The sequence below is a fragment of the Pangasianodon hypophthalmus genome, chromosome 3 (assembly GCF_027358585.1).
Source record: "Pangasianodon hypophthalmus isolate fPanHyp1 chromosome 3, fPanHyp1.pri, whole genome shotgun sequence".
Lineage (NCBI taxonomy): Eukaryota > Metazoa > Chordata > Actinopteri > Siluriformes > Pangasiidae > Pangasianodon > Pangasianodon hypophthalmus.
Genome location: NC_069712.1, coordinates 26,051,881 through 26,075,902, shown reverse-complemented (window position 1 = coordinate 26,075,902; position 24,022 = coordinate 26,051,881). Strand labels below are relative to the sequence as shown.

Genomic DNA, 24,022 nt, shown 5'->3' with positions numbered 1-24,022 from the left:
ATGTAGGGTATGTGTTATTACATTATTCATTACAGAAGCTTTATTTATATCTTTCGAGCACACTCATGGGTGGTGCAAGGCTTGGGGTTGCATGGTGTAGGGAAGTCTTGCGGAGACCCAGGTCATCTGTCTCAGGGTTCAGCTGTTCTTGTGTCCGATGGATGAGGAGGTTCTTTTTCCACTGTATGCACAGGGACGCTGCCTTTGCTGCTTCAGAGTTGGGCTCAGGTTGTCTCAAGCCCTTCCACATTGAAAAGAAGATGCAAAGTCATTTTATATTCACTGGGTAAATTCAACACATACCACAGAAAATGCAAAATGATAGAAGTCATTATGTTTCAGTGTATTATACACTTATACACTCAGTTTACACTTTATGAGGAACATGTACATCTGCACAATAATGCAATTATCCAGTCAGCTGATCATGTGGAAGCAGCAAAATTCACAAAATCAGGTCAAAAAATCAAAATGGGGAAAAATGTCAATCTTAGTGACGTTGTGGCATGGTTATTGGTGCCAGATAGGTTGGTTTGAGTATTTCAGAAACTGCTGATCTCCTGGGATTTTGGGTCACAGCAGTCTCTAGAGTTTACACAGAATGGTGTGAAAAAACAATAATAAAAAAAAAAACACCCAGTGAGTGACAGTTGATGCAGACCGCTCTTGTTGATGAGAGAGGTTGAAGGAGAATGGACAGACCGGTTTAAGCTGATAGGAAGGCTATGAAGCCACTCTTTACAATGGTGGTGAGCTGAAAAGCATGTCAAAACACACAACATTTCAAACTTTGAGGTGGATGGGACAGGAATCTGAGGGTACGTTGGGCACAGGTTCACCAAAACTGGACAGTTGAAGACACCTGGTCATTTTCCAACTGCCCGGTTTTGGTGAGGCAGTGCCTACTGTTGTCTCAGATTCCTGTTCCTTTCTGACAAGAGTGGCACCCATTGTGGTCTTTTGCTGTTATAGCTCATCTCGACAAGGTTCAACATGTTGCATGTCTGTGATGCTCACCACCATTGTAAAGTTTAGACATTTGAGTTTCTGTAGCCTTCCTGTCAGCTTGCACCAGTCTGGCCAATCTCCTCTGGATTCTCTCATCATTCTCTCATTCTTTCACTGGAAGTTAACTGTTTTTTGCACCATTCTGTACCATTATGTGTAACAACAACTATGCCACAGTGAAAGTCACTTTTCCCCCATTCTGACGTTTGATGTGAACATGAACTGAAGCTCTTGACCTGTCTCTGCATCATTTTGTGCATTGGGTTTGCTGCCACATGATTGGCTAATAATTGTACGAACGTACAGGTGTTCCTAATAGTCAATGCTGAGTATATATGTGAAGTAAATACAATATATATGACACAATACAATGCCGTTGTCTTTGGTTAGTAAACTAAATGACTTCTGTTCACATAGCTTATTTTAAGGCATTTTCTTTTCACACACATACATTCAAATACACAATAATTGGCACTCTTTATGCAAATAAGATGTTTTGAGCTTAAACGTATGAGCACAGTGTATAGTTTTATTTTGTAAAATATTTTTTTCAGACATTTAAGGTTTTCAGAAGGAGCTCATCTTTCTGCAAAACACTGGTTCCATAATGATAAGCACCCCTAACCCTAATGGTGAACCTTTGCCTTGAGAGAATAAGGTGCACTCAACATCTGCCTGTAAGGTCTAACAAGACTAGAAACACTTGTAGACAATTTTTTTTTAACATTTCAATCTTACTTATAGTATTAGATCTGAACATACGATGTGCACTCTTCTATTTAGAACAGTTTAATAGGTTTCAAATCTGGAGACTGAAATGTTCATTGCAAAACATTGAGTTTGTGTCCTGCAAACATTTATGCATTTGATTTACCTCCTTTATGCATTTCGGTAACCTCCAGGCGACCAGATTTTGGGCTAAAATATCTTGGTACCTAGTACTGCATATCATCATGCACCTACTTCCTGGCACTGATCAACAACCACAGGCTTTTGTGTTGAAAGGTCTTTTGTCTTCCCAGTGGTGATGGATGATAAAGGCGTTTCACATGTCAAAAATGTAGTTTTTGCACCCCGTATAAACAGAACGTAGTCAAAACCAAATGTGGAGTTGTAGAGTTCCAGGAGTGTAAAAGCAATTTTAAAAATTCTTTTGAAATGATCTTTAGTTAGGCCAAGGGTGAGAATGTTCTCCAGCTGTTTGACTAGAAACTTTGTGTAATGTTTATAGTATTTTACACAATGATTTGTGTCAGTTTTTTTGGAGTTGACTGTATTTCTACTTATTTTAAAATAATATTAGAATTCATTGCATTTATATAATTTTACCTTTATGCATGCAGTTTCTGCAGCTCGTACCCCTTGGATAACAGTCTGAAGCAAATTCTGGGCATTTTTCACCAGGATTTCATCGGAGGACTTGCATGCAGGAGTCACTGCATTAACACTGGAGAGACACCATGCACCCCTTGGGTCACATGAGATATTGTCCTGTTTAATTAATGGTTGATAGCTTGTAGAAAGGTACAGTGTTGGAATGAAGGTGTAGTAAGAAAGTACCTTAACCTGTATACAGTGGAAGCCAAAAGATTACATACACCTAGGTGAAGGACATTCAAACTCAGTTTTTCACAACTCCATACAATTCATGTTACCATACATTTCCTGTTTAAGTCAATTAGGATGTCTAATTTCCACAAGAGGTCATTTTTAAAAATAATAATAGCAAAGAGATGGATTTATTTCAACTTTTATTTACTATATCAAATTTTCAATGGGACAAAATTTTACATACATACATAGTATTTGGTGGCATTGCCTTTTAATTGCTTAAATTAAATTAAATGCTTGGGGTAGCCTTTCACAAGCTTCTCACAATATTTGCCCATTCCTCCTGATAGAACTTTGTAATAGGCAAGTTTTTTCAGTTCAGTCTACAAATTTTCTATGGTATTCAGTTCAGGGCTTGTTCAGTGTGCGGAGTGCAGGATGTTTAGTCATTCTTCTTCTGTTCTTCTTAATAATAGCTTTATTTGTCAGAACTGTCGATTAATTAGCATCCTGATGGAGAAGATTGCAGCATTAAACGTTTGCATACAGATTTAGGTAGGGGAAAATCTGGATGCCTTAGGCAGAGGTAGCGAACCCCCAACTCCAGCATTAGAGCCCTCACAGCAGTTTGAATGGCTGACAACTTGGCTGCATAGTTGCAGATCCAAAGCTTACTCTAAGGCTTGTCCACGAGAGCACCACTCCTCTCTGCTTCACGTGCCAAACAGTTTTGCTGTCTTCAGTCAGACACCCACTGAGAAGCCTGTTGAACGAGCTCTGGTAATAGGAGATTATTCTTTGGTACCTAAAATTAGCTAGGCCTTTAGGAGCACCAACAGCTCTAGTTAGCTGTATACTGGGAACCAGGGTGCTGGACATTGCAGGTAATCTCAGGGTCCTAGGTAAGCCTAGGTTTACAAAGGTTTAATTATTGTAGGAGCTAATGATATACGCCTTTGTATCTGATGTTACTAGGTTTAACATTGTACAGGTTGCATTGTAAGTTAGCGAAAGGGATGTCCAGTGCTGTAGTATGCTCTGGCCCCGTCCCAACATGGAGTGGCGAGGCGATGTAGCTTTCAACAAGTTATGGTTGCTGAACTGCTTGATGTCTAGGTTGTGCTCTGAAGAACAATGAGGGCTTCATAATAATAAATTGCAGTAGTTTTGAGGGTAGGTCTGGCCTTTTGAATGGTATCCATCCCACTCAGGAAGGTGCTGCTCTCATTTCTTAGCTCATAGTCTCAGAACAGGCCTAGTCAATCAGTGACAATCCAGAGCCAAGACCAGGCAGCAGACCAACAGTCTAAACTGACCATCTGCTAGCTGACTTGAGTCATCACTCTACTGAATGCACAACCAGTGCCTTTGGTCTGAAGCTAGCATTGCTAAATATTAGATCTCTTACATCTAAAGCACTTACTGTAAATGGAACTATTATTCATCAGGTATTTGATGTACTGTCTTTAAAAGAAATGTGGATTAGACCTAATGAGTATGTAGCATTAACTGAAGCTGGCCATCCCAGATAGAGCTATATACTGTACAGTGCCCTTGTCTAACTTGCAGAGGAGGTTATTTATAATTTAACTAATTTGAAGTTCATTATACTAACATAACATACATAGCCACAAAAAATAAGTCTTCTCAGTCCTTTCCACTAATTGGTATTTACAATCAGCTACAATCAAGTATAATCAACTCGTCCCTTAGCACTTACGCTATGTACCTAAATCATTTTGATCAAATCCTTGATTAAAATGCCCAACCTCAGCCTAAGCTGTGTAGTCATAGGCCAATATCAAACCTACCCTTTATCTCTAGTATCCTAAAAAAAAGGTTGTAACACAGCAGTTAAGCTTATACTTGCATAGAAATAACATTCATGAATTCTTTCAGTCAGGATTTAGGCCTCGTCACAGTACAAAGGCAGTGCTGGTTAAAGTGGTAAATGACCTGCTACTGGCCTCTGATCAGGGTGGTGTCTCCTTGCTTATGTTGCTTGACTTTAGTGCAGCTTTTGATACCATAGATCAGGGGTTTTCAAACTGGGGTCCTAGACAAAAATAAAAAAAAAACTAGACAAAAATAAAAAAACTACATGATTTACTTAAGATTTTGTTTTAAATAATTTATTTTTTTATCCTAAGGCTATTAATAACCAAATCTATATATAGTTTTGTGATTTATATGAGTGGATCCTTGTAATGTATTTATCTCAAAATACTTTGCGCTTTTATCGTTTTGCATTTTACAGTAGGCTAATTTGAATGGAGCAATTAGCGGCTGTGTACGTGCTCTACAAATGATGGAAAGATTTTTGAATCCCGATCCTGCAAGCAGTTCGTGTAAATCTGATGAAACTAAGGCAAAAACTAGTGAATATGACAAATCTTACATCGCGTTTGGTTTTACCTGCATGTTAAAGCAGGGAGTCGAAAGACCGCAGTGTGTTCTCTGTCAAGAGATTCTCTCCAACAAGGGCATGAAACCATCCAAGCTCAAATGACATCTACAGCAGAAACATCCCAATGAGGCAGGAAAATCAACTGACTATTTCAAACATCAGGAGCTAAATAAAATAATTATTATTACCAGCTACTAAAGTCATCATCAGGGAGTTATTTGGAGAGGAAGCGGCACGAAAGGTAGATTGTGTGCCTTTGTCGGACAATACAGTGAGCAGACGCATAGGTGAGATGGCCAATGATGTTGCATCGCAACTTTTAGAACAGCTGCAAGCCAGTGAATACTTTGCGCTGCAGTTGGATGAAAGTACTGATGTAGCGAATCAAGCACAGCTAATGGTCTATATACGTTTCCTCGGTAAGGACAAATTTATCGAGGAACTTCTCTTTTGTAAACCCCTTGAAGGCAGAACCACGGGGCAGGACATCTTTGATTGATCCAATATGATGGATCAATTCATGACGGACAATTCAGTAGACTGGTCTTGCTGTGTTGGAGTGTGTACTGACGGTGCTGCCTCTATGACCGGTAAGTGCAGCGGCGTCGTGACTCTGATCAAATTGCAATTTTTTTCAGAAATACAAAAAAGCACAAAAAAATGGTTCATTGTGAAAATCATTTCTGGCTATAGTGAGTTGCCAAATAATAAAAGAAATTGTTATTGAAATAGAATTTCAGATGTCTGTTTATTGTAATATGAAATGCAATATGTCTTTACATTACAAAATTTTAGTTTACGTGTTTATAGCCTACTTAACATACATAGCCTTTATATTTTAGGCAAGGGGGTCCCCTGCAAGGAATCATCATATTTGGGGGTCCATGGAATTAAAAAGTTTGAAAACCCTTGCCATAGATCATAATATTCTTCTGGATAGAATAGAAAATGTTATAGGAGTTAAGGGAATGGCATTTTTCTGGCTCAGGCCTTTTCTGACTAATCATTATCAGTGTGTAGTTGTAAATGGTGACTTCTCTATACATACAAAACGCTTGGTGGTCCACAAAACTGCCCCACTGCTTTTTTCTCAATAGAAGAATTTTGGATCACCCTTTTTCGTCCACAGCGCTGATCATTATGACCAAACAGTTCAATTTTTGCTTCATCTGACCAGAGAACTCTCCTCCAAAAGACTAGTTCTTCGTCCTGGTGAGTGAATGTAAATTTCACTCTGGCTTTTTTATGCCTATCTTGGAGTAGGGGCTTCTTTCCTTGTCCAACAGCCTTTCAGACCATGGCAATTTAAGACTCTCCTAATGGCAATTGGACGTACTTTGGTACCTGAGTCCTCCTCCTCTACTGTTGTTGCCTTGGGGTTCAATTGAACCATTTGGACCAAAGTTTGTACATCCCTAGGAGTTCATTTGTGCCTCGTTCCTGAACAATGCAGTGTCTGTATGGTCCAAAGATGTTTAGATTTGAATACAGTTGTTTGTGCTTATGCTTGTGGAAATTGGCTCCTAAGGAGGAATTTGTTTTTCTATGGTCTTGGGTGAGTTTCTTGGATGTTCCCATGGTATAAAGGGCAACAAGGCACTGGCTTTAAAGGGAGGCCCTTAAATACACAGATGAACGCCCAGTGATATCCTAATTATGACAACTGGCCAGTCAGGAGCTTCTAAATGTCATTATCTTCCAGATATTAAAGAGACAGTCGTCTTGATTGGTGGAATTCTGATATAGTGAATTAAAGCTAGATTCTTTTAAAATTACCTGTGATGTAAACAAAGTAGATACCCTACTTCCTGCCAAAAGAAATGTATGATAACATGAAATGTGTGGAGTTGTGAAAAATTGAGATTCAGGTAATGAAATTGCTCATGATTCTGTCTTGATATACCTCACCTGGAAATAATGGTGAGCTGGTTAGTAATGGTGACAATCTGCTCTACTATGATGGACAGCTCCTTAGTAGAGTGTTGATCCAGGCAATGGTCAGCTATGACCTTCACAAACTGTGTGACAGTCTGGCAGCTCAAGACTAACTCTTTAGCTGATGATACAAAGGCATCTTTACTCTGGAAATGAAATGAAGTTGTTAAATAAAAATTAAATATAATTTATGAAATAATACTTAGAAAAATTAAAGATATTTTTATTTTATTTTACCTGAATTGGCCCTTTCTTTTTTAGGTACTGGGTCATATCATAGATTTTATCTGCCATTTCTTTGGTCACCTTGACAATCTGGTTTCCACAAACATCCCATTTTTCTGCTTCTTGCTTCAGGAAGAGTGAAGTGTAGGTCAGACCTGGATCCAGAGAGCTGAACACTGGCACTCTAGCACTCCTCTGTGATAACAGGTCCTGTAATACATGATACATGATTGTGTTATTTCTATGTGAAATCTCAAAATAGTAATAATCAATTTGTGATATCACCCATTTAATTTGTTACCATTTTTGATTCCTGGTTGTTTGTAGGAGGAATGTTTACAGGATTTGTTTTTTCAGAGATGACTTGTCTAGGAGGTTTTGTGTCCTTTGTGACAGAGCTTGGTTTTATATCAGTCTGCAAAACTCCACTGTATGCTTTGCCCTGCAAGCCCAGTTTGATCTGCTCTTTTGTGACAGGAAGAATTCCATCTACTTTGTAAAGTTCTTCTACAAGGTAATGCGCTTTTGCTGACCAGCACTGTGTCTGAATGTCAATGCTTAAAGTCTCAGAGACAGTCTGTGTCTCCATTATTAACTTTGCCCTACTCACTATTTCTGACATCTGAAATGACAAATGGTCACTAATGAATCTCAGACTGGACCTCTCTCTTGGGTCTCTCATAAAGTTTAAACAATCTTGGACAGATTCTGTGGCTGTTTTAACATTCCTCAGGAGAAATTCTGCGGTTGCCTCAAACTGCATGTGGATTTCTTCAGCTTCCATGGGACAATCTTTTATGATTGCTGAACAAGCCAAAGAGACAACATTTTGAATTGCTGTTACATACTCCTCATTAACTTTGCTCAAGAGACAACAAAGTGATTTCATTTTAATCTGAAGCTGTCTCTGTAGGAGCTCTGTTCTTACAAGCCTCAGGACACCTGACCTGGACACAGTACCAAGGTCCTCCATGGCCTGTAAATAGGCTTCACTGAGTGCTTTTACATCATCTCGTTCTTTCAAGAGTTTTGCTTTACAGCTATCTCTACAGTTTAAGGAAGACAGCCTTGCTGCCTCTTGGATTCGAAGGGAGTTCTCGGACATGACTGCTAACCATTTTTTGGGTGTCATCTGAAGCTGAGTCAGCTGTCCCCTTTCATGAGTGGTACCTGTTCCCAAAATCCGATCCAGTGAGGTCAGTAGAACTTGGATGGACAATGCCCAAAGGATACAAGGTCCATCAAGTTCATCAGACTGAAATGTTTTGGAGACAAGGAGGTCTGTGAGATTCTTTGTATTAGTTTGGGCTTTTTGGAGCTTGGTTATTAGAGATGTTATACTGTCACTAATCTCACTTCTCCTCACTTTAATATCAGTTGATGTCACAAGTTCAACTGTGTCTGCACACAAACACATGACTTCCGTCAGCTCTTGGATGCAGGTGTCCACCATGTTTACTGTATGGCTTTGAATCATTGCTTTGATGGCATGAAACCACATGCCAGTTACTGGCAGCAGAATATTGTGTGTGTTTTTGATGAGGTCAGAAAACTGAGCGCTACGTTTATAGACAGTATCTATGATCTTGACCGAGCTCATGGCTGTTTCCTGTGCTGCCTGGACAAGCAGCGGTGTCAGAGTGACTAGCTCAGACCGAAGGGTTTCCATTTCCTGATTATGATTGTCCTCTACAATACTGGCAGCCTCTTTTGTAGCCTGGGTATAACAACTGGAAAGTTCTATAATCTGTGTGCAAGCTATGTTTAAAGCTTCAACGTTTTTAGCTTTGGTCATGTTAACAACTTCATATAAGAGTGGCAACAAGTCAGCACTGTGAGACATTTGGACAGAGTTCGAGTCCCTAAAAAATGGCTTCTTTATCTCTCTGGCTTCAGACTGATGCACTGTGGTAAGTTCAGGATTTTCCTTTTCTGAAATTCTAACTTTAAGCTTAACTGCTAAATCTTCCTTTTGATCTCCATCACCTAAGTCCTCAGTTTTGGCCTGTTCATTTGTTTTCTTCTTCGTCTCTTTCATGTCAGGGACTGGTGGAATAGTAGCCACTTGCCGAGCCCCTTCTCTCAGTGGGCTAAGCAGGTGTGGGTGCTGTAGACCATCTAAACCCTCATGAAGAACACCAAAGTTCTTTATAGCCACTGTGATGCTGTTGGCCAACAAAGGGAATGCTTCCTCTTGAAAGTTGGCGTTAAATATGTCTGTTGCATACCCTGTCACTTCAGCTGCGGAATTTTCAGCTTGCCTAACAAGTACCAGTAATCCATTACGATAGATGGGATCATTACTCTTATCCACACGGTTTCTCACAAAGTGAACTGCCTGGCTCATTCGACCAATCAGAAGTCTTATTTGTTTGCTCAAATGGTGGTGGTCCTGGGATTTATGGGCCTCTACACACTTATCCAAATCGTGCTTCATCTCCTGAACAGAGAGGTTTATGAAATCCTTTACATTTATGACATTGCAGAATGCATTCAGCAGTTGTTCTGTTTCTTCCCCCCATTTCAAGTGAAAATTTATCAGTTTATGCAGAGCTCCATGGTACTGCACTGAGTCTCCCTCAAGCTCCAGCAAAAGTGGTGCGACTCCATCCTTAAGTCGCAAAAGGCAAGAAATAGAGTTTTCCACACTCTCAAGACTCTTTTCATCAATAGCTAAAGCTGAGATGAAGCTGGCTACTTCAGCCACCCTATCTGCATAGGATATGAAAGTCTTAAATAAAGTTTGGATAGGATCCAGGTCCAAACCATCCTCTAGGTCATCTTCTAAGAGGTTATGTACAGTGTTTACCAGCTGCTCTAGAGGACTTGATGTTAAGGCAAAGGTGTCCATTACCTGGTATAGAGTTGCTTTTACCACTGCCTCATCCAGCTCATGGATTTGTATCATTAAAGAGACACACAACTTCTCCTGATGGTCTTCTGGCTCCTGCTTATCTGTACAATTTATCTTTATCTGTCTCATCTGCTGTGATATCTCTGACCACAGTTGCAGGACATGTTTACAACATGCTGTCACACAAGACTTCTTTTCTCTCTGAGAGGAGTTTGCAACAGCCATGCTATGGAACACCAAATCTCGCAGCACAACATCAAAGTTACTGTCTTTAAACGAAATGAATGCTGGATCAGACAGCGATTTCAGTAATCTGATCCGTCTGTCTGTGTAATATCCACATGAGCCTGTGGACATGCACTGATAGTTGCCCTTGAGCATCGTTATGATATCATTTATAGTGCAGTCCACAAGTTGGAGTATGTATTTCTTTGAATCCTGTGCCACCTCACTGGTTGGGTGTTTGATTGTTGTGTACATGGCAGTGTGAAGCATTGAGATACTCCTTCTCAATATTTCCACAGATGTTTTCACACAATCTTGCTGTCTCTGATCACGTAGGTCTTTTACTCTATCCATTACCAAGTTGTGAAGCAACAGTAATGCCTTGGAAAATGCCTGGAATACTTTTAGTAATGATGGCATATCTGTAGCATCTCCAACATCTCTCAGGCAATCCAGGAGCCAGTCAGCAGCTGTAGTAATTTTCCTTACAGTTGCATTGTCCTCCACTAAAAGAACCTGCATCAATAAAAGACATGTTTAGTCTGATGTAAGAAAAAAAAACAATGATAATCAGCTACATATAACCATATCCTATGCATCCTAATTGCTTATTCTCCTCATTTTACCTTCACGACTCCTAGAAGCACATTCTGTGTAGCTTCAATAAGTTCTTCTCTGTGCTCTCTAACTTCTGGCTGTATGCTGAGCTTTTGAGTGGCAAGAAGAACATGCTGACCTGACATCATTAGAGGTTCCAGGAGTGGACCCATTTCCAACCTCATGACATCATCATCTGACTCTGCCATCACTCTGGGGACAAGTAAGCAGAGGTACGCTAACAGTTTAAAATGGCATACTGCTAATAGTACTAATAACCAGCATTAGCTTGTTTACATTTTAAATGTCTGTTCACAAAAGTACATTTTTTGTTACCTGCAACATGTAGATGAAAACACACCACTGTATAACTAAGGGCTTTAAGGTTACCTTCTTCACCACAGTTTTCCTGCTTTTATTTTGAAAATGACCACATTGCATTGTGGGATGTAGTACAACACAAAGAACACTCTGGCTACCTTACTGGAAATTTGACTTTGAGTATCTATGGTGTACTGGAAAATCATATGTGTAGTGGATTATTTATTTATTTATTTATATCCCAGACCAGCCTCAATTCTTTATGGCATGGATTCCACAAGGTGTTGGAAACGTTCCTTTGAGATTCTGGTCCACGTTGACATGCCTGGATCATATAATTGATACAGATTTTCAGCTGCACATTCATACTGTTGTGATTCACACTTCATGTGTATCTCCCATTCTACCACATCCCAAAGGTGCTCTATTGGATTCAGATCTAGTGAATGGGGAGGCCACTGAAGTACACTGAACTAATTGTCATGTTCATGGAATCAACTGGAGACAACTTCTGCTTTGTGACATGGTGAATTATTAATGGAAGTAGCCATTATAAGATGGGTAAACTGTGGCCATAAACGGATATACACATGGTCAGCAACAATACTCAGATATGCTGTGGCATTCAAACAATACTGATATTGTTTGATATTAAGGGGCCCAATGTGTGCCAAGAAAACATTTCCCACACCATCATACCACACAAGGTAGATTGGGTCCGTGGATTCAATCAGTTGATGCCAAATTCTGATCCAACCATCTTCATTTTGCAGCAGAAACTGAGATTCTTCAGATAAGGTGAAGTTTTTCCAATCTTCAACTGACCAGTTGTAGTTTTTCTGAATAACTGACCATGTAGTTTTCTGCTGTTGTAGCCTCAAAGGTTTGATGCATCGTTTGTTCTGAGATGTTTTTCTGCTTGCCATGATTGTAAAGAGTGGTTATTTGAGTTAGAGTAGCTTGAACCAGTTCTCCATTCTCTTCTCATCAGCAATGTGTTGCCTTCTGCAGAACTGTCGCTCACTGGATGGTTTTATTCACACCATTCTGTGTAAACTTTAGAGACTGTTATATGTGAAAATGCAAGAAAATCCACAGTTTCTGAAATTCAGCTCAAGTCACTGAGATTTTCTCCAGTCTGGTGTTTGATGTGAAAATTAACTGAAGCTCTTGACCTGTATCTGTTTATGAGTTATGCGTGCCACATAATTATCTGGCTAATTGCATGAATGAGTAGCTAGGCATTCCTAATAAAGTGTCCAGTAAGCGTATGTGTATGTTTAATAGTACATATGCATAGTACACCATTTTCAACATGGCCAGTTAATTCCTCGTGCCTTTAACTGACCTTGATGCTACATCAGCCATGTTCCTGGAGGCCTTGGCTACAGCACGGGCCGAAGTCTCCAGCTGTACGAACTGTTCTGCCTCGTCATCAGTCTCAGACAGCAGCGTGAGGTAACAAATGTGAGCGGCAATGGGGGCGACAACCTGCTCAATCAAACTGGTCTTTATCAAGCTGTCTTCTACTAGGCATGCCATCACTTAAAAAATAAAATGAAATCTCATATTAAAAAATAAAATCTCATATTAGCAGCATATTAAAGCATATTACAGTAACACACACACAGGTATATGACATCATAAATAACTTGGCACGTATATATATATAATTTGTATACTGAGCAAAGCTTTTCTGTTGGCCTTGTGATATTTAAGAACCTTTAAAGCATTCCTAAGTTATTACAAACTGATGTCACAAACTGAGAAAATACACTGAACTAGACTTTCTCTTAAAAACTGGGAAATTGTCCATAATAATAAAAATACTTCTGTAATTACCTCGTGTTGTAGCAGCATCTTGTAACCACCAGCAACTCAGTAGCAACAAATTATTAATGTTGTTTGCTGGCAAAGCTCTGTGATTGGCTCTCGTGTGTCTAATAGCAACAAGTGTCATCTGAGCCAAACAATGACCTCAGTAAATACTTAGCTGATTATGGGGTATTATGTCATTTTAGTGCTGTGGGTATACACATTTTTTAAAACAAACTACAACAGTTACATGCAAGTAAAAACAAGTATGTAGTTTAGGTTTAAATTGTCTTAAAGTAATGGGCTGAGTTTCAGGACAACTACTTTACATGCAATAACTATATGTCCAAAAACGACAATATGTGCAAGAACCAGAAATTGTGCAATAACTACAGTATGCACAATAATTAAAATTTGTGCACAAATAAATATTTGTGCAAAATTATTATATGTGTGTGTCAGATACAACTGCAAGTTAATTGTCAATCACAATAAACCTTTACACTTTGAAACCTTGAAGTTTAGTTTTGTACTAACTAATAATGTAATTCTTATCATTTTCATTCTAGGCTTGTGCTTTATTACTAGCATGAAACCAGAAAGCTTTGGCTTTATGTTAAAAAGCCTTTCTGCCAAAAAGCACTAGATGGCGTTATTACTACAAAAATCACACATTTGAGGTACACAAACTTGAGTTCACACATTTGAGGTACACAAAAGACATCCAGTTGTGAACTTTAATTTTAAAATGGAAAAATCAACAGACAAATATACAACTTCAACAACTCGCATAACTTGTACAACATAGACTTCACTGCATTTACAAAAATGAAAATCTGTGACAGTAGTTTATTCAAAAAAAGTGATAATACTGCTAAAACGCTCACAGTTAATACACAATACTTAAATACCTATTTAATGTCAAGTATTTCTCTCTCAGATGCACGTCCATGCGAAAAACTTCGCCAGGTGCCGAGGAGAAATGTGAATTTACGTTTGCCATGCCAGTGACATAATGGATCATTCATACAACATACAAGCAATTTTCTTCATGCCAATCTCTCAGATATCAGTAAATCAGCAAATGTGAATGATAAGCAGTGAAGTAACTGGAAAATTAGCTGACTTTGGTATAGCTGACTTTGGTATAAATGTGTGGTGAAATATAGAGCTAATAAAAAATTCTTATCCAGATGGCATCTATGGTTTTAGCAAATATTTCTATTATTTATAAACATTTTCCATTCAAACAGAAATGATATATAGGTTGTAGATTCAGTGTATGATAAAGATAATGGGGTAAGAATTGAAGGAAAATGAGAAAATGATGGCTAGAGTTTGCTCTCTGGTTTAGGCCCTCACACCAGAAACCAGAACATGATGACGGATTTTAATACTTTCTGTATTCATTGTGTTCTGTTTTACTGCTGCATTTTACAATTAAGCTTCGTTGGCCAATGATCTTGAATAAAACTGCTTTGAAAGAAGTGACGGCACACCTCTGCTTGGAGTGGGGCTTTTGCTTTTATAACTGATGTGCTCTGAGTTATGAGGGAGCTTTGCATTCCAATGTGTTGACATAAAACTTTTCCCAAAAGCCCTAAAGAGTGAGCTTAGGCCCAGTCATGAAGGGCAGCACATTCTGATTTATCTTTAGGTGCAATATTTGACCAGAGGCTAAGAATAATTACACTACAACAACAGTGAAAGCTTTACAAAAACAGTGAAAGCTTCACAAAAACAGTGAAAGCTTTAAGAAAACGATGCGTGCAAAGGCTGGACTCAAGATTACTGCATTATTATACTTTTTTGGCGGACGATTTATGCTATTGTTTACTTTCAAAAGAAATCAAAGAAGGTACGCAGGGCTAAAGGGATTGCATAGAATTGTTCATATCATTTATAAAATGGAGTATTATCCAGTGCAAATGTGCATGATTAAAGAATTGGTAATTTGCACTGACATGAGCCTCTCTGTTTCTTCTCGAACTGATAAATAACCAAAAGCAAAAACCAAAACATCACATCTTTCGCAAATTGGATGGATGAGAAATGAAAAGAAACAGAAGTCTTCATTTGCAGGATGTTTCCAACTTATTGTACTATTATATGTTCTTCCTGGAACATTGATCTTTACACGAAGAGTATCAAGTCTTCAGCATGTATCAGTAATCAGTGCTTTCAAACATCAATACCAAAAATATATGTTTGAAGGCCAAAAATCTACAAGCCCTCCTGAAGCTCTCATTTATACAACATACATGAATACATGTAAAAAAATAGGTCTCTGCTCTTAAACAGCGCCCTGAGGGTTTTTATGATCTGCTAGTTTTGATGCAATATCCATATCCTTTGTTGGAAGTCTCCATTTCTTTCCTTCCGTCTCTCCGCTCCAACTGGCAGACGGCCACCTCCGTTGGGATCATATGGAATTCCACTGTGAGTCATATCTGGTGAACCACGTAGTCATGCCAAATATCCATTTCTACCTACAGAAAAAGTGTCAAGGCTCCGAAAAATTTGGAGAATATTCTTCTCTTCCACATATGGAAGACTGGATGGTATGAGTCTAAGGACATGGCCGTGGTGAAGGTAGCAGCTTAGTGGGTCATCTGAAACGAGCCCAGGCTCTCATTCACTCTTCTGAACCCAATCCCAGCTCTCATCGCTGTCTTTCCTGTTCTTTTCTGCTTCTATTATCTCTCGGTAACGCCGCCTGAAAAATCCCATCTGACAAAAAAAAAAGAAGAAAGAAAGCATGTCAGTATGTGTCATATTGTGACATTCTCTAAAATATGAGTCAGTTTCTATCACACAGCTAAGGAAAAACTAATTAATAACTTTTTACTGCCAAACTTTACACAAGCCCTGTGATGAGAAGCATCATCATTTACATACCATTTACTTATTTATTTATTTACTAATTTAGTTACATTTTTCAACTACAAATTATAGATAATGAGTAATACTGTACAACTATAAATGGCAAATTAGTTTTTAACTGAGTGTAATCTCTGACCATAACTTAAAAATGTTTTTCCACCACTTTACGGAAATAATCAGAGATTTTCTTCTCATGTCTGACCTCACCAGGAATGAAATACTCCTCTCTGATAGATACCGAGCTCAAAATCTTATAAACAAAAAAACCTGCTCCTTTACTTGACTGCTTTGTACTTTTGTATAACAATAAATTACATTTAAATGGCCTTAATGATGGCCAGTGTCCAGTGATGGCTCGTCCATTCAACAAATCATAAGCTTCATAAAGTCGTCATTCACAATGCCTTACATTTTAAATTACACTGAAATAGTAAATATCTCATTTCAGTGACCAACGATTTTAAAAATGTTGCTGTTTGACAGATGTTCCATAGATTTACTCGCCTTTCTAGATGTTGTGAAATTGTGCGGAAGAAATGGGAACTGCTACGAGCGCTACTACAGGTCCTCTGGGGCACACATTATGCTTCTCCATACTCAGGGGAGGAGCGGTATGTAAGACAGTTTATGGGGTTGCCAGACTGGGTTGGTTTAAAAATACTCAGTGACCACAAAGGTCTTGTTTTATAGCAAATAAGCAAACTTAAATCTAATAAATTTAAGTGCATACAGGGTGTCTAAATGTCTCTCCCTTTTCCAATGCCCAATTTTTTTTCAGGGTCATTTTAGGTCTTTAGCCTTTGGTTGATGAGATGTATGGAAATTTGCACACACTCTTCGTGTGTGCCTTGCTGGTGACGGGAAACACACCTGCTGTATCAAACACAGTTGAACAAAGGTACATCTAAAACTGGTCAATACGAGCTGCTAGACTGCTGGATGACTATGTTGTCGACTCTCAATTGCCTATTAAAGGGTTACTCTAAAAAAAATTCACTAGATAGCCTGTAGCATAAGTCAAGTGTGATAGTTTCTCGACTTCATTTTGTTTAAGGGTGTGTTGTTATTAACGGTGCTGCTGCTGCCACTATCACAAAACAGAGATGTAAAGACAAAGTCAATGGGTTATTGGGTAAGAGCAAGGAGCAAAGGTTTCTACTGAAAGTTAATTTTTTACATAAAATTAAAGATTTTTTTGTTCATTGATTTTTCACTTCAGTCACATTTATACCAGGCTATTAAGACATTAAAAACAGCATATCGATGCAATATTTCTGCTATTGCATCAAAGTTTATTACACCTATGATGGGGAAATGTCAGAATAAAATGTATTTCAATATCATTCTTTTTCTTGGTAGCATTAGAAGTTTGTTAGAGATGATGGACCTCATGGATGTGGCTTCTAAATAAATTAAATACTACTAAAGTATTATCTATCACCCACATTTACTCGTGCAGACACGCATGCATGCATGTTTAGCAGGGGCAAGGTTCTCCACAAAGCGTACTGTTACTCACATAGCATTCACGTGTCATTGCTGCAAGCCGAGAAACTGGTCTGAACTCATACGAGCTGGATTTGGTGAACAAAGTCTTTACACTCACAGTTGTTCATGAAGTAAAAGGCGTGAAACACAAACACTATGCAGGCTACATTTGCCCCTGTTGCAGTGGCTGTATGACTGCTTGTTATTTATTTATTTATTTATTTACTAATAATATCAGCATTCACTCAGAGTAACTTAAGAACATTAGCATTCACCTAGTTAGTCACAGTGTCCTCCAGAATTATTAGCACCCTTCATGAAAATAAACCAATATCATAAAGAATAAAAATGCAACAAGAGATATTTTGACACATTTTTTTACCTTGTAGTGCAATTTTTTTTTATAAAACACTAGTTTCAAAATGATCACCCAGGAGTGGACAAAGTACTGAGAAATTATACTTAATGAAAGTATAGATAATGTGTCAAACTCTTCAGTAAAAGTGGAAGTGTCCAGCCCAAATATGTACTGCAGTGAAAGTAAAAAGTTTGAAATCTATGCAAGTAAAAGGTAAATGTTTTTACCCGATAAAATTGAGCTAAGGTCATGTTTTCGTGTGAAATGCAACTTTTAGTACTTATCTAAAACTGGTAGAAGCCTAAAAAAACTAAAAAACTAAATTAAATATAACCGAATAGCAAATTAGCAAAACATACCTCTACATGCTTTTTCAAATTAGATGAAGTTCATGCCTTCTATGGAGGTAAAGGAGACACCTCATTTTATACGAGTCTTTGTTTACTCAACGCCTCATTTCATACGAGTCTTTGTTTACTCAACGCCTCATTTTATACGAGTCGTTGTTTACTCAACGCCTCATTTTATATGAGTCTTTGTTTACTCAACGCCTCATTTTACACGAGTCTTTGTTTACGCAAGGCTGCGTAGAGGATGCTCATGAGCACCATTTTGAAGTGAAAAATAGGGCACCACCCTATAACCTTGTGCAAATGTGAGAGGACAAGTGTGTCTTTTGGGACAGGGCATTACAGCCTTGTTTCCTTGCTTCCAAGGCCCCTAGAAAACCATTAGCTGCCTTGCCAAACATGTTCATTTACATTTTTTTCAGGGGTAAAATTAGGAATTATTAAACAGATGGAGGTGATAGACAGACATACAATCTGTATCTGTATGATCAGAAAGATAAATAAACCAGTGTGAAGGTCAGTAACTGTCAGAGCAGTAAAAATGATGTTCCTCTTTGGGTGACTCGGTGGATTTGTCTTTGCTTTGAGCGCTGTTTATTGATGTAGACCTCTGTTCTCCTCAGGCATTTCCTGAATTTCCTCCATGCTGGATATGTGCAGCTCTTGTAAAAGGGGTTTGTTTTGGCAGATTCAGGGTGTTGGGGAATGGGAGGGAAATGTATCCCTGTATCAACATTCCAAGATTTTGTTGTGTTTTTCCCAGTGGAAAACGGAAGAAAATAAAAGTAAGAATTTGTAGGGAACAAGCCTGAAATCAGTTTTTAGAGATGCTGTAAATGTGAGCACTTGCTTTTGTCCTTTTCATGGTTGCAACGACAGGATGGGATCTCTCAACTGGCCCCTTAGGCTATTCTGTCCAACAAAAGCTGCTCTTCACAAGACAAGTGTGTAAATGACAGTATACATTAGACCTTTGGGGCATGGGATGCTTATAAAGGGGAAGGAAAGACTCCTACACTGTTAATGGATGGAGACTGTAGTATGCTGGAAGAATGCCTTTAAATCATCTTAGAGAGAAATATTCGAGTAAGTAGCATGATTTAATACCACGTTATTATTATAAAATTGTGAAAGCATCTGAGCCCATAGAAAAGACTCTTAGCACATATGAGGTAAGCTTCTTTTGCACTGACTGAACAGTTTCCCCAGTGAGCCTGAGAGCATCTTCTGCTGCCTGAGTTATGGCAATGCAATTTAATTCAGGTTGAAATTATTGCTTCTCTAGTGTACTGTGCATGGGCAGGTGTTGTCAGTGCTAGCTATGGTCTATATGACCTGATGGTTCACATTCTTCAATGCCCACTGTGAATCATTTCAACAATCTAGCATTGTGAATGTACAGGATCTCCAGGTCAGGAGGTAAAGGGTGAAGCAGCTAGCAGAATAACCGTGACTATGACTAAAGCCCAGAGTCACAAGACTGTTTGTTCTTAGTCAATCATTTGGGTTATATAGGCTAAAACAATACCTTCCAGAGCAGCACAGCCAGCAGGAGGAAAATGAGGATCCCCACTAGCAGACTGATGGCAATGATCCAGCCCACCACGTAACCCCTGGGTTCCTGACTGTGCAGTGCCTCAAACACCAGCTGCAATGTAACAAAGGAAGATTAGACAAAAGCATACACAGATTCTCACATAGTCTTTTAATAGACATGATATATCTAATAACAAAAGCCCATCACAACCTTAGACAGTCACAGATGGCTTTTAATTAAGACAAAGTATCTGATATTTAGATTTCACTGCAGACCACAGTCATGTGTTCGGAATGAAGTGTCTGGATCACGTATTGCACGGCTGCCTGGTTTTAATACATCCAACAAATGTAAAAACATATTTAATGTTTACAAAATATATATTTTATATGATTATATATAAATGCAGATGTATCTTATCAGCTCATCTATGCAACTTCAGATGTGAAGAAAGGCATTGTGTTTATAGTGCATTACTTCGGAAAAGAAAATAAAACACTATTAACTGAAGGGAACTGAAATATACTGTATGTTATGGTAGTTTTTCATAAATACTATACATAGTTACTATAGTATATACTCATTCTCATGGGTTTCCAACAGAGACCCTGTAATCTCTCTCTCTCTCTCTCTCTCTCTCTCTCACTCAATCTCTCGTGTTTTACTACTGACACACAATATATGGTCTGTGACCTTAAAATGTGGAAGAATTTAACCTGAAATGCAGTAAGAAAAATAGAGTTTTAAATCCAACCCTGAACCACCGCTTGTCACATTTCCCCATCTCTAACCAGTACAAAACAGTGTTGACAGTTGACTTCAATGCTGCATGGCTTGTGAGAACTGGATACAACTAATTCAAAAATAGAAACCTCTACAGTTGGCCAATCTACACTATTCTAGGCAGAATTTCATGGAGGGAAAGACCAGGCATCCACCTTCTTCCTAGTTAACTTCCTATAAATTCATATCTCTTCCATCTTTCTCCACTAATGATGATGTTTCTGCCCCACCACCTCCTCGTCTCCTCATCACTACTCAACAACTCCTATCCAAGAGTCTTCATTGGGGGCCTGGCTATCTAGCACAGAGCAAATGCTACCCAGAATTCCACAGAGTTCCACAGTCTCAATCGCAGTCTTTCAGTTGAGGGTGTGAGGGTGTCTGCACTTACAAAATTATATATATTAAATTAAAACAAACCAAGTATGATTAATTCTTGTGTTCTCTTAAGGTCAGATTGACCAGTTTAAATGAAAAGATAATGAGACACTAAAATGAAGCTATGAAATGTTGTGGTTATTCTTCTTTCAGCTGCTCTTGTTAGGGGTCAGCACAGTGGATCACTGATCTGCCAATTTGATCTGGCATAGTTTTTACGTCGGATGCTCTTCCTGATGCAGCCCTCCCCAAATCTATCCGGGCTTGGGACTGGCACTGGGAGTGCACCATCATGTGCAACCCCAGTGGCTGGAGTCGGTTCCCTGTTCCCCAGCCGGGAATCGAACCCCAGCCGCGGCAGTGAGAGCGCCATGGCCTAACCACTAGTTCTCCAGGGACCCCAAAATGAAGCTAAGGTAAACTGGGGATTTTCAAACAGCTGGTGCACTTGCATTGCTGTAAAAGAGATGAACAGATGGCCTGGGACAACAGCATGTGACATAGCTAACTGAGGTAAAGAATGCACATGTTAGGACGACCTCATTTCTAAAGATCCACTCACTTTAATGAAAAAAACTGCCTTGGGACAGAGGAGCATGACCATTTACTTACTTAGAGCTGGGGAACAGGGGCTGGACACAGGCCCATTTTATTAGTACTATCCTGAATTACTTCATGTTTGGTAGTGCTGGGGTTCAGGGTCCCATGACTGGCTCAGCAACTCAATCAGCTGAGAGCTGTGCTGTGTTCCAGGACATTCATATCTCCACCATCACCACATCGCAAGTTCTCCTGGGATTAGCCTTCAACCAGTAAAAGAGCAAGTCTAGCCTTGTGTATCTGTGAACAATTTTGGGGATTGGGGTCTTAAAATCTGATTGTGCTTAGAGCTTTAGAGAGTGTTGGAGCATCTGGGTCATGACTCAGACTTTTCTCTTCAGTGTCACGCAGCAAGCAATTCAGTAAGTGTGCAGAGTATAAATGGACTGCCTTGACATAATGCTAACTATAATATTGTTAAAAACAGAACTGATAATAGACTGCTACTCACAGAAATGTCCTCTGGTAGGCCGCTGGACACCTCCATAGCTCGGCTGTCCACTTGGACGTGACTTCGTGTCACAAACTGAATAACCGAAGAGCTGTCCTGCATTAAACACAAATTGGGACACGTTTATTCCTATCTGGATGGAAACCTGGCCAATCCACTCTAATATACAGTACATACTTTACATTATGACATGATGTTGGTTAAGTATCTCATAGAAGACTATTATATTTTTGCCCTTTTTTGCTTTCACAACTTTTTTGGGTGGTGAACATACTGATTATCATTTGGTCAAGAAAGATCTTACTTTCTTAAGTGTTTCAGTGTTCAGTAGCATTTGCACATCGATAATTATAGCTTCGTCTTTAGCTTGGGATCCTAGGCTACAGGAAATGGTTAGACAGGCTCTTCCTGGCCGGTCACAGTCCTGTAGACAGAGGACACCATCATATTACACACACACACACACACACACACACACACACACACACACACACACACACACTCTGCTCAACACAAGAACCGCAGTTAGGAAGGTGGTACTATACTATATGGTGGTTTAAAAGAAACAAGTCATAAATTTATATGTAGTTCATGGAAACCATATAGCAGGCTAGATAAATATCTCTAAACTCAATTGTCCCTTAAAAAAAACATTCAATAGAACATTGACCTTTCAGGAACAGGAAAGGGTTAGGGTTCATTCTTGGCTTACCAAGACCCTCCTGCCAGACTTGGTGAAGAACGCAAAGATGGTGTGGAAAATACTCTCTCTGTCCTGGGGGATGATGCACGGTGTGGGGTTTCTGTGCCATGTGCAGTTCCCTCTGCCCTCAGCTACCTGGAGGACACCACAAGAGCCTTTCACACACTTACACAGGACTCACTAACAGCTATTTATCAAGAAAGGGTTAAGCGTGAACAGATGAAAGCCTGGGAAAACGGACGCAGGAATAGACCTAGTAGAATTCCTGGGTAATTATCTGAAGCCATATGTGTGAACAGAAACCAGTACATTACAAGCAAGGATTAAAACATTAGCAGAGTGAAGTGACAACAGGAACAAAAACAAGTGCAATGGGACTTTCATATCTTCTTTTTTCATATCTTTCGAATGTGAATGTCTGCATCCTGTTTAAACACCACTTGAAGGCTGTAAGTTTGAATGATGGGAAGCCTGAACATTACTGATACACTGATACTGTCCAGGGTTTTGATTGTGAAAATGGCTCACGAGTGCACTCTGAATAGCTGCATACATTGCAGTCTCTGTGAAATAGGACTTTCTTGTGAGCTTTTCTCTTTGGGAAATGCCTGAGGCAATGAGTGTTGGCTGCTTCATTCAGTGAATGTTGAGTCTTGGCTGCTTCATTCAGTGAATGTTGTAGGACACCATGCATTAAAACTGGTGTATTCCATTATTTTTTATTCTTGTAATTTAAATATTTACAGCATAAATGTATAAGTCCAGGTTTGACATACATTACATCATTCCATTCCAGTTTCCATTTTCAGAGTGCTTTTATAAAGATATTTGATGAGTATGAGATGTGCTAGGATAGTCATCCTCATTCTACATGGATGAACTCTGACCTGCTGGGTGATTTAAGAGATAAAAGGATGGTCAATCAGTAGGAGTTCAGAGGCTCCTCCTCAACAGGTTTCCTCATTTCGAGTGATTTATTACTTAACCTCCACCTCACACCAGTGGCCCCAGGCAGCTCTTCCCCCTCTAGCCTTTTTCACCTCTGTGCTCGCCAGCCAGACAAGGGCCTTCCATCTGTGGAAATGTCTAATGGCTTCCCCATTGTTTTGCTCTCGCCCCCTGCAGCGCTGTGTCACTGTACTGTGCCTTTCCTCAAATGACAGCTTTACAACCGCCCTCATTCCATTACCACCAATCCAGTATTAAAAAAACCCATCTTTAATGAACAGGAACACATTAATTTAAAATACCACTTCATCAGAGGGCAGTGTTTATACACAAATACTCTGTGGTAACGTTTCTACTCAATGGCACACTGTCAATTAAAATGTCTAAAATGTCTAAAATTAAAGGGTCTAACATGTCAATTAGACACATTATTTTAAAAAACAAACCAAAAGCAATTTAAGATCTGTTAGATGCTGTCTGACCAATTAAAAACAGGTCCCAATCACATGAATGATGGAATCTCAACTTCTATACACTGGGTCTCATTTATCAAGCTGGATATGAACTGATTTATTCATAAATCGTGCATGTAAGTGTTTGCACAA

General features: G+C 39.1%; 2 protein-coding genes across 4 annotated transcripts in view; both read right to left on the bottom strand.

Moving 5' to 3' along the window:
- LOC117596833 (uncharacterized) lies at nucleotides 1-13,504 on the bottom strand. 2 transcript variants are annotated; one of them, XM_053232324.1, is made up of 7 exons: nucleotides 12,966-13,504; nucleotides 12,472-12,667; nucleotides 7,428-11,015; nucleotides 7,139-7,336; nucleotides 6,875-7,047; nucleotides 2,338-2,476; nucleotides 1-241 (listed from the first exon to the last, which is right to left on the bottom strand). In XM_053232324.1, the coding sequence occupies exons 3-7, from the start codon at nucleotides 10,725-10,727 to the stop codon at nucleotides 41-43; spliced, it is 4,011 nt and encodes a 1,336-aa protein (XP_053088299.1). In that variant the 5' UTR covers nucleotides 10,728-11,015; nucleotides 12,472-12,667; nucleotides 12,966-13,504; the 3' UTR covers nucleotides 1-40. The 2 variants fall into 2 exon arrangements, with proteins under 2 accessions (XP_053088299.1, XP_034158512.2); XM_034302621.2 differs by lacking the exons at nucleotides 12,472-12,667; nucleotides 12,966-13,504 and having other exon boundaries at nucleotides 7,428-11,326.
- A 144-nt stretch (nucleotides 13,505-13,648) lies between these two features.
- itga9 (integrin, alpha 9) overlaps nucleotides 13,649-24,022 on the bottom strand; it is a 74,811-nt gene continuing 64,437 nt past the window's right edge. For both annotated transcript variants that reach the window (XM_034302617.2, XM_053232328.1), the window contains exons 24-28: nucleotides 22,479-22,604; nucleotides 22,071-22,190; nucleotides 21,767-21,862; nucleotides 19,546-19,665; nucleotides 13,649-15,668 (exon numbers count right to left, since the gene is read on the bottom strand). In XM_034302617.2, coding sequence (XP_034158508.2) covers nucleotides 15,570-15,668; nucleotides 19,546-19,665; nucleotides 21,767-21,862; nucleotides 22,071-22,190; nucleotides 22,479-22,604 — 561 coding nt within the window. In that variant the 3' untranslated portion in view covers nucleotides 13,649-15,569. The remainder of the gene's footprint in view (nucleotides 15,669-19,545; nucleotides 19,666-21,766; nucleotides 21,863-22,070; nucleotides 22,191-22,478; nucleotides 22,605-24,022) is intronic.